This window comes from Amblyomma mixtum, chromosome 8 (genome assembly GCF_055824585.1).
Source record: "Amblyomma mixtum isolate Tamu chromosome 8, ASM5582458v1, whole genome shotgun sequence".
NCBI lineage: Eukaryota > Metazoa > Arthropoda > Arachnida > Ixodida > Ixodidae > Amblyomma > Amblyomma mixtum.
This window is the reverse complement of record NC_143019.1, coordinates 124,808,130-124,825,635: the sequence shown is the minus strand read 5'-3', so window position 1 is coordinate 124,825,635 and position 17,506 is coordinate 124,808,130. Positions and strand designations below refer to the sequence as shown.

Here is a 17,506-nt window from a genome sequence, read left to right as displayed (position 1 = left end):
GCCCTTACGACACTGCATGGATGTTGTCCTGAATACCTCTTTCATTCAAGCCGCCGCGGTGGCTCAGTGGCTATGGTGCTCGGCTGCTGGCCCGAAAGACGTGGGTTCGATCCCGGCCGCGGCGGTTGAATTTCTTTGGAGGAGAAATTCGAGGCCCGTGTGCTGTGCGATGTCAGTGCACGTTAAAGAACCCCAGGTGGTTGAAATTTCCGGAGCCCTTCACTATGGCGTCTCTCATAGCCTCAGTCGCTTTGGGACGTTAAACCCCATAAACCAACCAACCAACCTTTTTCATTCATTCGGCCAATAGAATGAAATTCTGTCGATGGAATTGTTTTTCTGAGCCCGAACATTTCGAAAGCTAGGTTCTGAGGCTGAGCTTGGCTGTTATTGTGTTTGTGGCTTTGCAGCAGGTTCAAGGCGGAAGTCACCAACACCCTGGTGTGGACGGCGATGCTGCTGCCCATGGAGTACGTCTCATGGCTGTTGGCTTGGCTGCAGATTCGAGCCTGCGTACTGCGCTATTTGTGAGTTGCCTTGTGCTGTCGCCTTACTGGCTTCAACGTGCGCCGTGTGAACAGTTTTTCACTTTTGTTCGAGCCCCTTTCTGCTTTGAGGGAAATCAAACTGAAACTGAAACTTTCTATAGTGTGGATGCGTAGATAACCTTTCATATAGTACAAGGGTCGAAATATTTAGCATCACAATATTTACTCTTGACTTCTATATTTCGGTGTATAATTTCTGCTGTTTGTGTTAAAGAAGGAGTGCACAGGAACATCAGATACCGCTTCTCATGGTACCGCTCAGCGTTTTATTACACCTGTGCACGCTCATGCAATTCGGTACTTCTGTGCAGATTTCGAACGGTAGGTATGTGTCTGGTTTCTGCACGGACGCATTTTCATGTTCTTAAAAACACATGAAATGTTTACTCCCTGTAAATACGCTTGTGCGTTTTTGTTTGTCACTTTCGTGGGAGTCTGTACTGCGACGTATGGTTTTAATCGCTTAGAAGTGACTGCCAACTGCATTACAAGGCACGCATCTCCTGTCACCGATAAACATAGTGCCTCTTGCTTCGTCTGCCAAGTAACAAAGGCAGAAGTTGGAGCCAAATACGTGGTCTTTTAACCTAAGGTCACTTCTCAAAGCTGCAAATCATAAATTTTGGGGCAGACCAAGAAATTCTCGACAAGCCGATTTTTCAACTGGAAGTTACTTATGCAAGCCGTTTTTTGACATAACTTTCCACTTAACAAACAATATATCAAGCGATCTGCCCTCGACAGGCTTGCATGTTTTGCAATTATTGTGTCTTCTATAGTCAAAACATTCACCGATAATTTCCTACTTCATTGTTTACTGCTCAATTTGAACGATGGACAAAAATTAAAAGAAAGATTTCACAGCACATTGGAAGACTGCCTATTGGCCTGAATAATTTTATTTAAAGTATTACACAGTTGCCTAACGAATAAAATGCCAAGAATCCTGCTAAGAATTCAGCACTTGGTTTCACGTCCTCAAGCGACTCGTGGGCTATAAGGGACTGCATAGTGGAGTACTACAGACAAATTGATGCCATCTGGGATTATTTAAATGTTTGACTTCGCGCTGAAAAGAGGCGTTTCCGTAGTTTTGCCCCAGGTGGTAGAAACTTCCGGAGCCCTTCACTACGGCGTCTCTCATAGCCTGAGTCGCTTTGGGACGTTAAACACCAGTAAACTAAACCAAATCAAGCCTTCACTGAAATGCGGTCAGCACGGTCGACATTCGATCCCATCACATTAGGAGCAGCACCCAGTGAGAAACTGCAGTGGGTTAAGGTCGCTTATAGCTTCTGGGTACCCCGCCGATACTCAAGCAAAGGGAATTAAAGAGCTCAAATCTTTCCAGCAAATCCTGTGGGGTCAGCGCAGTGAGGCAGACCAAAAGCATGGTGCACCACTTGTTGTGAGTGAGGCGCAGTCGGAAAAATAAATCCACTCGGACTGAGAGAAGTCTCACTTTAACGGGTGCAGCCAAGATCCCTTATTAACGACGCTAATTTTGAGGCAATGGACGTTCCTCACGGCTACAGCGCAACATCTTCAGACTAAAAATTCCGGGGAGCGCTTTGTTGACGTAAATTGCGGTGAGGCGAAAGCCTTAGGTGCGATGTTGCTGCTTATGTTACTGATGTGTGGTTAAGATGTTAAGCTTCGCCTCTAAGAGCGGAACGCGACAGCGTCTTGCTACGCTGCCAGGGAGTCCACAAAACGCCATCGCCTGTTCGGCTCTACGCCTTGCTCGCCGGTAGATTCATTTTTGAGGAAAGGACATGTATCTGTCTCGCATATCTCGGTGGACACCTGAACCTTTCCGTAACTGGAAGGGAGGAAGATGGTAGTGAACGAAGACACCGTATTTACTAGACGCGCTTTTGTTCATTGCAAATCATCCAGCTGCAATGGCGGAGTTTCTAAAATTACGATACGTTTCTTTTAGAAACTCCGCCATGCCAGCTGGATGGTTTGCAATGAACAAAAGCGCGTCTAGTGAATACGGTGTCTTCGTTCACTACCATCTTCCTCCCTTTCCGTTACGGAAAGGTTCAGGTGTCCACCGAGATATGGGAGACAGATATATGTTAGAAGTTCGGTTGAATTATGGAAAAAGTTGGGCAGAAAAGTGGGAGGAATTCAAAGTTGATGTCAAAATGAGGGCTATTGAAAGGTCCGTAGAAATCAAGCACGCTGAAAAAGCGGAACAGAAGAACATAAAACAGATGTTGAAAGAATTAATTATAGTGGAAAATAGAGCTCCGGGACTATACACTGACCTTATCAGCGAAGTTAAAGCAAAGCTTGAGGTTATCGATGTGACATTGTTTCAGGGAGCTGCAATTCGTGCACGAACAGATCGCTTGCTGGCAGATGATATGCCCAGTAGGCGGAATTTGACGACAGAAAAAAGATACGCTAGAAGAAAAGATATCGTAGAAATTGAAAACAAAGGCATTCTGACAGACAATCCCAAGGCGATAAGGGAGGCTTTCAGTGAGCATTACCGTGATTTGTTCGCTTCCAAATCGTCGGATGTACAGGCCTTTCAGGATGAATTTTTAAGTCTATTACCCCTACTGACCAGTGAAGACATTGACATCCTGTCTGCCGGCTTATCAACAGCGGAACTGGAATACGCTATTGACGAGCTTCACTTGGGGAAATCGCCAGGTCCTGACGGGATAACAGAAGAATTTTATAAGGCGTTCAAACGTGAAACTGCTCTCATTTTACAACGGGTTTATGAAGAGTCATTTAGAATTGGTATTTTACCACCGTCGTTTTCCCGTGCACATACAGTACTTATACCGAAAACTGACAATCCTGCACAGCTTAAGCAAGTTACTGGTTATCGGCCGATAACGCTTACTAATGTTGATTATAAAAGTTTTATGAAAGTATTAGCCAAACGTTTACAATCAGTTATGGACATCTTGGTTGGCCCCCACCAGACGTGTGGAATTCAAGGGCGGACCATCTTCACGAATGTTCATGGCACTCGGAGTATACTGGAATGCACTGACGCTGACTTTAGGCGAGTCGGAACGTTGCAAATTCATTTAGTATGTCATGACATTCTTTTTAAAATCCTCGAACAATGTCTGTGTTGGAGAACTTATTTTAAAAGGTGTTAAAATGGCCTATAGTAACTGTACCACAAATCTGGTTGTTAACCGAGAGCTCACAGACAAAATTGCTTAATAGCATACGTGCGGCAAGGCTGCCCAATGTCACCGCTACTTTTCGCTCTGTACCTGGGGGCACTTTGCCGAAATGTAATAAATAACAGCTGTGTTCGTGGTTTCGAACTGGATGCATGTGAAATTAAAGTATTGGCTTATGCCGATGATGTGGCAGTTTTCTGTAGTGACCACAGCAGCATAGAACATGCGATGTCGGTTGTTCGTAGGTTTTGTGATGTAACCGATAGCGTTGTTAACCTGGACAAGTGTGCGGGCCTTTGGCATGGGAATTGGGCATCAGCGCCTTTGTTTCATGCAAGTGTAAAATGGTCACATGTTCCTTCCAAATACCTAGGTGTACCTCTTGACAAGTATCGAGATAACGATGACTTTTGGAAGGAGAAAATTCAAGAACTCTCCACGCGTGCACAGAAATGGTCGGGAAAGGAACTGTCTGTATTCGCGCGCGCAAACATATTGCCGCGTATCATTGTAGCGTCCGTTCGCGCAAAGCCGCAGAAAAGGGGTGTTGTCATTTTTGTTCGTGACGCGAGAAGCGACCGGACTAATCTCGATTGTTCACAGCCATGAACAGCTGCATCTACGTGTTTCCAGATTAATCTAGATGATCTCGACCTGTTATTGCTGTTATCTCGAAGTTTCCTTGCCGGCTTTAAATTCAACGATGCCGCTAGCAGCGGGCACAAGGTCAATTGAAATAGGTCGCGAAGCCGGAGCCTGAATGCGGTCCAGAACCAAGTGCTAGCGACATCAAATTAGTGGTGGAACTAAAGCGCCAAAATGAAATGAGTGGACAAACACGACTAGAAGAGGAAAATAATTAGGACATATTTTGTGTTTCAAATGCATTCGAAAACAATTGCAGTGATTCCTTTTTAAAATGTTTTAGTTGTGTGCATTTTGTTAGAAAGTATAGCGCTTGCTTTGTAAAAATTTTTATGACAGCGTTCGCTCAGAGCAGCGGTAATGGCAGCGGGACGATGCCAAGGTTGACGGTGCTCTGATGTCATACCCTTATCATATCTTTTGACCATTCTGCTTGCTTTTGTTTGAAACTCGATTCTGCTAGCCCTACTTTTTCCTCGTTGCTTGTTGTTCGAGTTCTTGGTGTGCATCGTTCGTGTACAGTTTCCGCTTTTCCCTTTTGCCAGCGCTTCTGTGTAGTTTCGTTCGGTTGGGTGCGGTTCTGTCGCTTTTGCCCCAAAAGGGCATCGTCTGTGGCCATGGGGCACCCGTACGCAAAAAAGAGGTGTGCGGTTGCACGATGTGCGAGCGATAACCTGTCCGGCGGCGTCACATTTCATCGCTTCAGCGCGACACCTGAGGCGAAGGCGAAGGAAAATGGCACAACGAGAACTGACTACCTAAAAATAGCGTTGGTGGTTGGCACTCGTCGTGTCTTCTTTCTTCGTTCTCGTGTCGGGTGTCGCGCTGGAGCGTCGCGGCGTTCAGCAGTTTATTTTTCCCGCCAAGCAGCACGTGACGTTGACGTCACGAATATGACGTCACTAAAACACGTGACTTCAACGTCGCGTTTTTGTTTTAATTATGACGTCACTTTTTAGTTGTCCACGCATTTCGAAGACGGCGCTGGCTGCGCACCATGAGCCGCCATGTTTTGAACGTATGGGCTTCTATGCAGCCTACGCTACCATAGTACATCTACCTTGGCGGGCATTCGTAGTTCGACGACTGACGAGCACGCTTGTTGCTTACGCCGCCACCGAGTGATTCAGTTCTTTTGCGGGCACAAGTCAGCCCAAATAAAGAGCTTCGTTTGCAAGTCTTTCTGGTGCCTTCCTGACCGCTGGACTGCCGTCACTACAACGTGACAATATGCAATGTATATCTGGTTTCAAAAGTGTGCTATTTGTTGCAGGTCCTTTCATGCTCTAGACTTAGCATTCAAAAGTTTCATCGTCTCTTCGCAGTTTTTGTTTGGCAGTCCTCATGTGAGAGGACTAAACGTGATAATTTATTTCTGCGTTTGAGAAAAGGGGGTCTTTCCTTGCCACACTTGTACCTGAGGAAGGTGGTGTCAAGATTTCTGTTTCTTCGAGATCAACGCGACCCTTTACTGCGGACGTTTATTCAAGTGAGGCTTTCTTCGGCTTTGCCAAACTGTTATTTCCAGTGTGGACGGGATGAGATACAGTGCAAGTAGGTATTTGAAAGAAGTGGTCTTTGCTTTCCGGTTTCTTAATGTGCGCTTCAATTTGGAATATCTTTCTAATGTCACGCGTAAGAAATTGTTAAAAGATTTGCTGGACTCTGTCTTCCCGGAGCCAACCTATCGATCTCTGTATAGTGGAGGCCAAGCAGGAAATGTTTTAAAAAGAGTACAAAAAATGGTCGTGCCAGCGGGTGTGAAGACGTTTTTCTTCAAGTTACACACTGGAACGTTGCCGGTTAAAACATGGATGGAGGAGAAGGGATTGTTTCTACCATGGGGTGCTGGCTGCTTGTTGTGTCACAAACCAGAGTGAATAGAACACGTCTTTATTGATGGCTGGGATGCGCTGCTCTTTTGGGACGTGCTCCAGCGTACAATAAAGAAAGATTTACCCTTGACGCCGTATGGGATACGATTCCTGGACGTTGAGCCGGATCTTTATAAATATGATGTAATTTTCCTGCTTGGCCTCCACAGTATTTGGCGAAGCAGGATGGCTATACGACACTGTGATGAAGATGCGCGTTCCGTCCGCGATTACTTCAAAGAAAACATATTTAAGCTACGTGAAGTGTACAAGGAGCTATGTTTTGGAGATGAAGTTATCGAGTTGATGGGAGAGTTGTGTTCCCTGAAACAGTTTTGATTTTCTCGCGCGAGTGAAACACATGTCCGCTCTTGATGTTTGAGAGTGCAGCACAGAACATCTGTTTATGATCTGTTGTAATCTGTCAAAACAGGCAATAAAGACAAAAAAGTTGGCATGGCGGAGGGGGAACCGTGCTTGTCTCGCACTCTGGAGACCCCGGTTCGATTCCCCGAGTTGACGATTTTCCTACTCGGTTTTTATTTATTTATTTGGTCTGACTGGAACGGTTATATAGGCTAATTGGTTAATTAAGCCAATTGACTATACTCAGTCCCACTTACTTGGAACATCACTTTACGATCCCTTTAAGTGGTTGCATGGTTACCAGCCAAAGCACCATTGGCCCCGTTTGAAATTCGCGCATTGTGACTTCCCGACCATTTCGACCAATTGAAAAGCGTGACATTTCTGTCGACATCTCCTGCTTACAACGCTGAGGCATTAAAGGCTTCCGCCTTAATACCCTTCTCAGCGTGCCGATAATTCTTGTGGAGCAGACACAACCTATCCTCTGTGTAGTTATGAACAAGGTAATTACTATTTTGGCGACTACTGTGGGGAGATTCAAATGCCCATGAAGTAAGTCACAAAGTGGTGTAGCTTTCAAGAAACTGCGAGTTAAATTCCTGCTCTGGGCGTACTCGACCCCTTCGCCATTCTTGCTTTAAGTGATCTTCGATGCGGCGTCGTCCTGTAGCTACGCATTCCACTCACCCTGTTGCCGCTCCTCAGCCACCACTATCCAACCGATGTTTTCCCAACACTGTCTCGTACGCCCCCATCTGTTACCTCTCGTAAGCGCTATGCTTTTTCGGTGATTCAGAGGTTGGCTCTGAGCGTGAAGTCGCAGTGTTAAATCTTGTCCGCGGCGGACGCATTTTAATGATGGCGAAATTCAGAAGCCGCCAGAGTTTTGTGACTTCCCCGTTCACGTTCCAGAACCCCGTTCACGTTCCAGAACCCCATGGTGCCAAACTTATTTTGGCGCCTTTCACTACGCCTCCTTTTTTTTACTTTCCTGTCACCACCTACACCTGTTTTTCTTTCCGGATCTGTTCGTACGTCCACCCTGTGTCCCTGTGCTTGGTAATGAGTTGCCGCGCCTTTTGATTTTGTCACTAGACATTATTTCTACTCGCAAGCGGGGCACGCATCTCTTCTGGGTGCTCGTGTCCGCCTAATCCGTGCGGCCTGTTGAAAGCGTTCCGTACCACGAAAATAGCGAAATATGCGTGAACTTCACGTCACCAACGAGTTGGTGGATATCGGAGGCAAGGAGGGGAGAGAAACTGCCTGAAAGGCACCTTATTCCAATATCAAGAAAACACTGCTATGAATATCAGATTCAGAAACTCCACTGTAGAGAGATGGGTTTGGTTGGTTTATGGGTTAACACGTTTTTGCGGGCTAGTTGGTTAAGCATCTTGAATAAACAGCGCGAACGAAGACGAGCACAAAAGACAAGAAAATGGACGACACAGCGCTGACTAACAACTGAGGGTTTATTGCTGATCACACAAGTATAAATACATAGATGTCGGCAGAGAGGGAAAGGTATACAAAGTGCAAAACAAAAAACAAACCATAAATGTGACAACAGCAACAGAAGCGCGCTAGAAATCAGCGGAGATTATCAGCCCCCAGGAGTGACAGCTCTTTTTCCAGTAGTGTTAGCGAAGGAGCGCTTATACATGCATTTCCCTGCTTGAATATGTTGAAGGCCTCGATAATTTGGCGAAGTGGCGAAGTGCAAAGTGGCGAAGTGCACAACCAAGCACCAGTCACGCTTCGTCCCTTGTGATAAGGGGGTCGTTTATAACATCCCTCTGCCCTGTGGAGGGCAGTACGTTGGACAGACGGGACGATGTATCAATAAAAGGCTGAGCGAACACAGCTATAAAGTGTCAAAAGTAGTTTCCGGTCACCTCGGCATTCATTGCCGGGATTGTGAATGGGCAAAGACAGAGAAGAAACAGTGCGTACCGCTATATCATGAAACCAAGGTCATTGCCAAAAATCAGGAAAAAACCGCGAGGGAAATTATCGAGGCCTTCAACATATTCAAGCAGGGAAATGCATGTATAAGCGCTCCTTCGCTAACACTACTGGAAAAAGAGCTGTCACTCCTGGGGGCTGATAATCTCCGCTGATTTCTAGCGCGCTTCTGTTGCTGTTGTCACATTTATGGTTTGTTTTTTGTTTTGCACTTTGTATACCTTTCCCTCTCTGCCGACATCTATGTATTTATACTTGTGTGATCAGCAATAAACCCTCAGTTGTTAGTCAGCGCTGTGTCGTCCATTTTCTTGTCTTTTGTGCTCGTCTTCGTTCGCGCTGTTTATTCAAGATGGTTTATGGGGATTAACGTCCCAAAGCGACTAAGGCTATGAGAGACGACGTAGTGGAGGGCTCGGGTAATTTCGACCACCCGAGGTTCTATAACGTGCACTGATATCGCACAGTACACGGGCCTCTAGAATTTCTCCTCCAAAGAAATTCAACCGCCGCGGCCGGGATCGAACTCGCGTCTTTCGGGTCAGCAGCCGAGCACCATAACTACTCAGCCACCGCGGCGGCGCAAAGAAAAAGAAATAGCGAAATATGTTGGAACATAGCAGTGTTTTCTTGATATTGGAATAAGGCGCCTTTCAGGCAATTTCTCTCCCCTCCTTGTCTCCAATATCCACCAACACGTTGATGACGTGAAGTTCACGAATAGCGAAATATGCGTGAACTTCACGTCACCAACGTGTCGGTGGATATCGCATACAAGGAGGGGAGAGAAATTGCCTGAAAGGCACCTTACTGAAATATTAAGAAAACACTGCTATGGATACCAGATTCAGAAGCTCGACTGTAGAGAGACGCTGATCAATGTAAGCGTGATCTGAGGCCGTTCCTTCCGTAGTAACTCATTTCTCTCACTCCTGTTCGCAGTGACGGGGAGCTGAGCAAGAGCGCCGACACCAGCATCCAGATGTACCTACAGCGGAAGCGCCAAAGCATGGGGCAGATCGGGTGCGTATCTTATTGGCTGCGGGCCTAGCGCGAGCACTAATCCCGCGCCACTGTGCCTGCTCCTTCGCTCCCTTCGTAACAGTATGCAGCGCTGCCACGCATGCGATGCTCGCCAGGGGCTGCTGGCGTCAATCCGGCCTGCATTGCGACCGCTCATGTAGAAGAGTACACACCATTTCTTCAGAATTATTTCGTTAAAGTTGCTCTTTCACTACTGAAAGCCGACTCCTTTTGAGGCCGTAAAAGGCCTGAAACTGCTTTCGTAATTTTTAAATAGCGCACTATATCTATCAGTAACTTCTGGCCAATGATCAATCTGTTCTGAATGAAAAGTGTTAAAATTTGAGCCTTCTTTTGATGCCTGCCTTAAATTACTTTTTTCCAATTCTAGCCTTCAGAGTAGCGCCCAGCCGACCGAGTGACATGCTGAAGACCTTGCCTCTAGATTTTTTCTGGCACTGCTGGGACCGGTGGGACAAAGACATTGCTTGTTTTGTCTATTCCCCACCGCTGTTGCGCTGTTTCCCTACAATGACTGCATACCAGCAAGCGGGCATTTAAGCTTTACTGAACAGTATTTCCTGAGGGAAAACAAGTCGGGGCTGTTGAAGTTGCTTGAAGTCATCTGCAGTTTATTTTGCACTAGCGATATTTAAACTAACACTGAGAGCCAATAAACATTGGCCGGTATTGTCACTGTGACCAATCTAACTAAAAATGGGGCTATTTTTAAGCTGTAAAAGACCCGGAAACCAAATGTAAGGGTCGCAATGGAACAAAAATGCCTGCGTATGCACCGTTTGTTTGGTTTCGCATCACGGAGACTACGCTACATGCGTTTCAATTGAAAATTGCGGCATAGCTTTTTCTTTGGTTCAAATAATCTCGGAGTGGAATCGCCTGAAGGCAAAATCCTAAAAACCACATTTTCCGGCAATACATGCGTGTCCTCCAGCTGGACAACCGTCATCATCGGGAGAAGCCAGGAAATCCGCTTTTACTCAGAAATGTACGTAAATGAAGTTTCCCACAATGTGTTTTAGGATCACTAATGTTAATAGAAGCCCTTTGGGCAAAAGGAAGCTTTAAATTATCTTAGTGCTTCCAACAAGCGGTGATTCAGATAACTGTTTTTGCTGGCTTTAAAACAAAACCCGCGAAATACCATGAAAACGAGAAACAAAGCAAACGGCGTTTCGTTGTTGCTTTAACATTCTAAGGAAGGCTTTTTGAGAAATAAATGTCTGCTTTCAAAAGCTGAATCTGACAGGTTTTACAGTCTTGGTGGCTGGAAGACATTTTGAGAGTCTCGTGGCGCGAAGGCGGGCGCGGGTAACATGCCGCCATCTCGCTTGGCTTCCGAGTGATTCTGGTAACAGTGCATCGCGCTTTCATGTGCGGAGCGTAAAACTTAGCAGTAATACATCAGGGATAACTGGTTTAAAACGTCAAGCCTTAAAGTGCAAGCCTAACAAACATTTCATAATGTCTGCGCCTGTCGCACATTTCGAGCTACTAAGCGCTAGCGCTTAGGCTCTCCGCGTTTACGCAATGTGGATTGTGTGTGACGTAAATCTCTAACTTTCTGTTTTGGGAACGTTGCTGGCCAGCACGAGAGCCCGGTGCTTCGCGGGCGTTCTTTTGTTAATGTGGCGGTGAATGGTAATGTGTCCGCTATGTCACCATCACTGCCGTGAGCTGTCCACAGCATGATATCATCGGCACAAAGGGTGTGCAGGAGGTGTGGTGTTGTGGCGAGTTTATGGGCGCAGAGGAGTCGGTCGTGTTGAAAAGGAAAGGGTCGAGGATGCAGCCTTGAAGAGGTTCCCACTTTTCTGAGGAAGTAAGAAGGTGATGCTTGTGGGCCCAAGTGGGCCTCAGCCGCGCGGTTGTATTATAGGTGTACCTACGTAGGTGCACCAATTAGAAGAGGGCAGAAGGCCGTTATCATCGCCTGATGGAGAACACAATTAAAGGCTCTGGAGAAATACTAAGCCACGGTGGACTTTGTGTGTCCAGAGATGGCTGGGTCAAAGATGTCAGTGAGGAGCTGCAGCATGGTATCCTGCGCGAAAAAATGGGGACGGGTGCCGACCATACTGTGAAGAAGAGGTTGTTGCGCGTCATGGTGTTGTCAGCCTCTCCAACACGACGTGTTCGAAAAGTTCCCGAGAAAAGACATGTGAGATATTGGGCGGAGGTTGGCTAGTGTGAATGTTTGTTTGCTTTGAGGATAAATATAACCTTGGCTTGACGCCACGACTTGGGGAAGGTGCCCTAAGCCGAGAATCATTAATGTAGTCAATCTGAGTGGTCGACTTATCACCAGGGATGCAGAGCATGGAATAAGGGAGCAATTACTCATTACTCATCCACCTGAGCGCAGCCATGCGGCTACAAAGGAAAGCTAAACAGCTTTCTCAGGAACTTCGTAGCTGAAGAAAAATTCGTCCTTGTCCGAGGTTCCCCTAAACACTGGACCAACACAGTTCCCGCTTCGAGTTAATGATCAATTTGCTGTCGCCCTACCATAAACTTGCTGTCCCAGTTAGCTTAGTTGGTAGAGCGACTGCTCCGGTGAAGCTGTGGTCTCGGGTTCGGAACCCGGACCAGGACGAATTTTCCTTTAACTACGAAGTTTCTGAGAAAGCTCTATAGCTGTCCTTTGTAGCCGCATGGCTGCGCTTGGGTGGACGTCAATAAGTACTTACTCCCTTATTACCAATCTACTCCACCTTCTGGGTTTCCCCTAAATGTTTGACCAGCTGGGAATGGAGTTTGAGATTTTGCCAACACCAGCAGCGGAGGTATATAGAGTCAGGAGGGCCACTCTGACTTCCCTTAACCTCGACAAAGGGGGTTGAGTTTGGTTGGACTGTGTAGCAAAGAAGGGAGTCGGTTGGGGAGCTTAGCCCAATGCCTGATACTCCGGGCACAGGCAGCCCCTGCATCGGAGTTCTCCTGGGAGCTCATGCACACGTTCAGTGAGCTGACGTAATTTGGCTTACCGAGCCTACAGACAGCCCTTCCCCTACCCACCCCTCCTTAGACCATTATCACCACACCCTACGTCACCGCCTCAAGACGCAAACTCTCCCATCCCCTTATATTAGGTTCCGCTACCACCAAACCCTCACAAGCCCCTCCTGCATCCACTGCAACCACCCCACCGCCACACTCGCCCATATCCTATAGAAATGCCCGGCGGATCATTCCGCGAGGGGCCTGGAGCACCTCAGCACCTGGAAAAACTGGGAGACCCCGCTGCGCTCCAATGGCACGGTCTGGCAGAAGAACGCAACCGACCGGGCTTCTGACATCATGGACCACAGCAACGTGAACGTTTGAATGCTGTGTGGCCGTGCGGAGGCCCAAAAGCCTGCGTGCCCAACAGTCCTCTGTTTGAATTAAAAGCTTTCGTTACTATACTACTACTCCTCTGTATTTCGATAATGTTGGGTGCGTTCTCCTAAATCTCAGGTATTTCGCCTAGGAGTGCCAGCAATTCATTAAGGTATTGTGTTTAAATGCTTAGTAGGAATATGCGGGTATTCGAAATTTCGATTAATTTTTAATATGTTTCATTTGGTTGTAATTCAATTCAAAAATTTATTATTCGGAATTAATCAAATTATCAAGAATGCCTTCTCCTAAATCTCGGTTATTTCGCGTAGGAGTACCAGCATTTCATTAAGGTATTGCGCTTAAATGCTTAGTAGAAATAGGCGGGCACTCGAAATTCAATTATTTTTTAATATGTTTCATTTGTTTGTAATTAGATTCAAAAACTTATTATTCGGTATTAATCAAATTATCAAGAATTCCTGAGTATTAAGCAGTGTTGAAATAGCGCGCCGTCTTTAAATTATGCCAAAATAAAAAATCTGGCTGCCAAATTTTCCACAGATTAGGATTAAAGTACCAGGACAACTGCCCATAAGGTCCTTATCCACTGTAGCCTGTCTTTAATCGCTTATACCAGTAATATTCGGAAGCTGATAGTTGGACCTAGTGCGACATCTCATGTGATGGGTACGACATAGCCAACCGCATTCTATACGAACAATCACAGCGCAGTAGCGAGTGTTTTTTTTTTGCCTTAGAATTCTGCAGTGTGCTACAGATTTCACGCCCACACCTATGACACTTGTCCTTTCGCTTTCAAAACTGTTTAAGCAACAGTTGTGCCACATCGTTTTCGTCAGCTGTGAAATGTGGAAAGGGCTACTTGCGGTATTTTGAATGGATCTCCCCAAGGAGGCATCGGGTCGTGGTGCCATCAGGAGGGCGATACACGCCCATCGCATGGCGCATAGTAACTCGTGCTCCGGTGATATCTGCTTAACGACAACCGTGACGACCATAACGAGACCCCCTTTCGCCAAGCCACATAGCTGCGACGCGTAGTTTCGTTTTCGAACTTAGCTGCCCCGTTCTGCTGGCGGATATGCCGAGCATGCGCCAGCCGTCTTAATCCAAACGGTGAATGGTGCGCCAGTGGTCATTGCTTCCTTACGACCACGTTATTTTACCAGGACACGGAAAATGCGCGCGCGTAATAGGCTTTTCGCCGTCCGAGCGATACACCCTCCTCACAATTCTTAGCTCGTTTTGTCAGTTTTCTTTTATAGTATACGACGTTCGTCTCGCATGAAAAGAGGATATTGTATTTTATAAAATATAGACTTCATCGTTTGTTAGTTCGTTTTTTCGAAATATTTTTTGCACTTGAGGTATTTGGCACTAGAAATCGTTTGTTTTTTTTTAGCGGTAGCTTCAAATACCCTGTTATGCAGAAAATCAGGCTTCCATGTCGTTGAACGTGCGTTGGCCGTTAGCAAAAAAGACATATCGCGTTAAAATCCCGGCTTGGTCGGCTATCGTGACAGCTTGGCGCAATGAGATTGGTGCAGTGGTGCCGACATGTTGAGGCACCCTCCATCGCTGGCACAAAAACAGTGGAAGGCCAGACACTGCCGCTGGTCGGTGCCATTCGTCTCCGCAGTGGCCTTCACAGAACGAACCAGTTTTCCTTCCTGGCTGAATCCCAGTCAGTCGCGGCCTGCGTTCGTCGCGCATTCTCACTGTTCGTCTTGCACTCTTCTGAGTAATGTAATTTGAAGTTGTGAATTTCCGTTTTACTCGTGTTCTTAATTACCTAAATGGTCGGTAGACCTACAAAAATACTGTGCCAGGCGTAGCTGAAGTGTCCACCGATTTTAAGGCGAAAGCCTTTAATGCCTCATACTGTCGTTAGGAGCCGTGTCGGCTAATTTGTCCGCGTTTCGGCGTCACTACTTAAAAAGAAACAGCGTCGAGGCTGAGAATCGAACCAGGGCCTTTGGCGTTTGAAGCGGAGACGCTACCACTCTACCACGAAGACTCAAGGTTTGAGTATGAATCAAGGCGCATCTAATGAATGCATGATTTTCGTAAATGAAATAAAAATACGAAAAGAAAAATAAAAACAATAAAAATAAGAAAAAGAGGAAAAATAAACACTGAAATGGAAAATAAAAATAGGGGAAGAAACAGAAAAAAGACAGCTAAACGAAAAAGAAATATAAAAAAATAAATAAATAAATAAAAACAAACAGTGTGCCAGGAAACGCTTCCGCCTTGCAGCATTTTAGAGAGCCAAAGCGCCTATGAATTTTTTCTTATCATTCGTACTCGATTCATATTAGAAAATTTCAGATATACCACCCCCCCCCCCCTCTAATTTATACTTTTTACGCTCAACAGTCATGAGCTCCGCACTTCGTATGTTGAAAATATCAACGCACCCGCCTTATAAAAACTGTTTCACAAAAATAAAACTAGCGAAACCCCATCTCATGTTAAACTATTCGCTTACCATTCAGTTATTATGTGTAAACTCGAGCATGCATGCACTGTGTGAGACCCATTTACATATAGTTACGTTTGACGACACGGTTTAATCCAAAAAGTAGGAGTAAGATTTATTTGTTGCAAGTTTCCACCATTAAATTGTTCTTCAGTTTAAAGTAAGACTAAATTATAGATCGGCGAATGGTTCTTTTGTGATTCTTAAATAGTAAGGTAACGTTTCTTTGCAAACATTGTATTTAACGATTTTGTTGACACGCGAATGAACCAACCATCCCATTACAAACAACATGTGATTTTTCCCGCAATGATGCATCAACTGGCTTTTGTTGTCTCTCGTGTAAAATCAGTTGAATTACTCGGCACAGCGCGTATTATATAACAAGGAGTGCACGCTGCTTCCTTTGTCGTTCGTTTAATGTTGTTCCTGTCTTCTTGCTCAGAACTGAAAAATTATGTGCGGTGTGCAATAATGAGAAAAACCTCACAGGAATTATTTCTCCTTTTCCATGCATGCTTTAGGCCTGTGGAATGCCTGCGGCTCCTGCTGTTCGGCTCCTGGATCGTAATCCTCGCCGTCGCGGACAAGCGTGTGGGCGTCAAGACCAGCGTTGAGGAATTGTAAGAGGTGCATTTATCAGGCAGCTGATAAGCAGTGTAGTCCCGTTAGTGACTGAAAACTCGACAGCTGGAGAGCTGCAGTCTACAGCGCTGAATCAGCGGCTGTTGTTGCGTCCGGCTCTTGAGGAAAAATTTGAAGTGGCTGCTGCATTTCTATGCATGGTTATGGCTGTTTACTATGAGATGTTAGTGCAAGGTAACGAACCCTGTGTGGTTGATATTAGGCAGTTATAGTGTGGCACGATCCGCGATGCGCTATCATGACCGCTTCCGCGGGACTGCTCAGAGAAAGCAATTCACGAATGTAAAAATCGCCGTGACCACATCAGACTCAACCAGAACGGTCGTCTGCAAGCATACGGCTTAGTTAATGAACACACAAGTGAAAATCGACAGCGCAGTGCGCTGTTCGATGAGAAATGTGCGTGCGATATTGCACTGAGTTGTGACGTTCAATTAAAAAGAGACAAACTGATATGTCTTAGTAAATATTGTCACGTAGTGGTGACTGAAGTACGGCGAACAGGAAAACAGCGAGAACGTCTTCGAAACGAAACTCTTTATTCGGGCTGACTTTGCGCCCGCAAAGAACTGAATCACTCGGCGGCGGCGTAGCAACAAGCGTGCTCGGCGGTCGTCGAACAGAATGCCCGCAGCTGTCGGCCGTGCTCTTTTTAAAGCTCATAGCGAGCCTTCGAGATAAAGTGTGGAAGGTTCTAGAACTTTCTGGCACAAAGTAGAATCGGCTCCGCCCGGATGCGATCAATCGAGATAATTCAGGCGCGTCTTGCGTCACAAACGAAGCGATAAAGCGGCGTGCCGGTAGCCTTGAAGGATGAACAAATAAACACAACAAGGCTGCCGGCACGCCGCTTTATCGCTTCGTTTGTGATGAACAAATAAACGCAACACATTCTAGAGGCCCGTGTGCTGTGCGATGTCAGTGCACGTTAAAGAACCCCAGGTGGTCGAAATTTCCGGAGCCCTCCACTACGGCGTTTCTCATAGCCTTAGTCGCTTTGGGACGTTAAACCCCATAAACCAAACCAAACCAAATAAACACAACAAACAAACGCTACAAAGAGTCGCGGAAATATGTTGCAATTCCATTCTATTACTAAATTATTAAGGTTTCGGATTCAATCCTAGAGGTCACCGATGTCTCGCATCGACCCTCTTCAGGCATCCCCTGGGCATGCTGTGCCTTGTGCTGGCCTATTCCGTGCCCTGGAGTCAGCACGGGGCCATTGGAGGCGTCGGCGGCCTCGCACGGAGTCTGCCCTGGGGCGTCATCATCACCGTCGCCGGAAGCGGCGCCATCTCGCTCGTCGTCAAGGTTCAAACAGATTTACAAATCTCGACTTGCCAGTTGTTTCATTTGTACCTCGGCGCACCTGGTGAAGAAGACGCTTAAAGTGGAAAACACGCAACAACTAAGCACCTG

General features: G+C 46.2%; 1 protein-coding gene across 1 annotated transcript in view; it reads left to right on the top strand.

Annotated features, from left to right (window-relative positions):
- The window catches only part of LOC149334223 (solute carrier family 13 member 4-like), a 53,691-nt gene that overhangs the window by 18,080 nt on the left and 18,105 nt on the right, over positions 1-17,506 (top strand). Inside the window, exons 5-8 of the mRNA XM_089557889.1 lie at positions 411-527; positions 9,511-9,591; positions 15,964-16,062; positions 17,245-17,398. Of these exons, the coding sequence (XP_089414015.1) occupies positions 411-527; positions 9,511-9,591; positions 15,964-16,062; positions 17,245-17,398 (451 nt within the window). The remainder of the gene's footprint in view (positions 1-410; positions 528-9,510; positions 9,592-15,963; positions 16,063-17,244; positions 17,399-17,506) is intronic.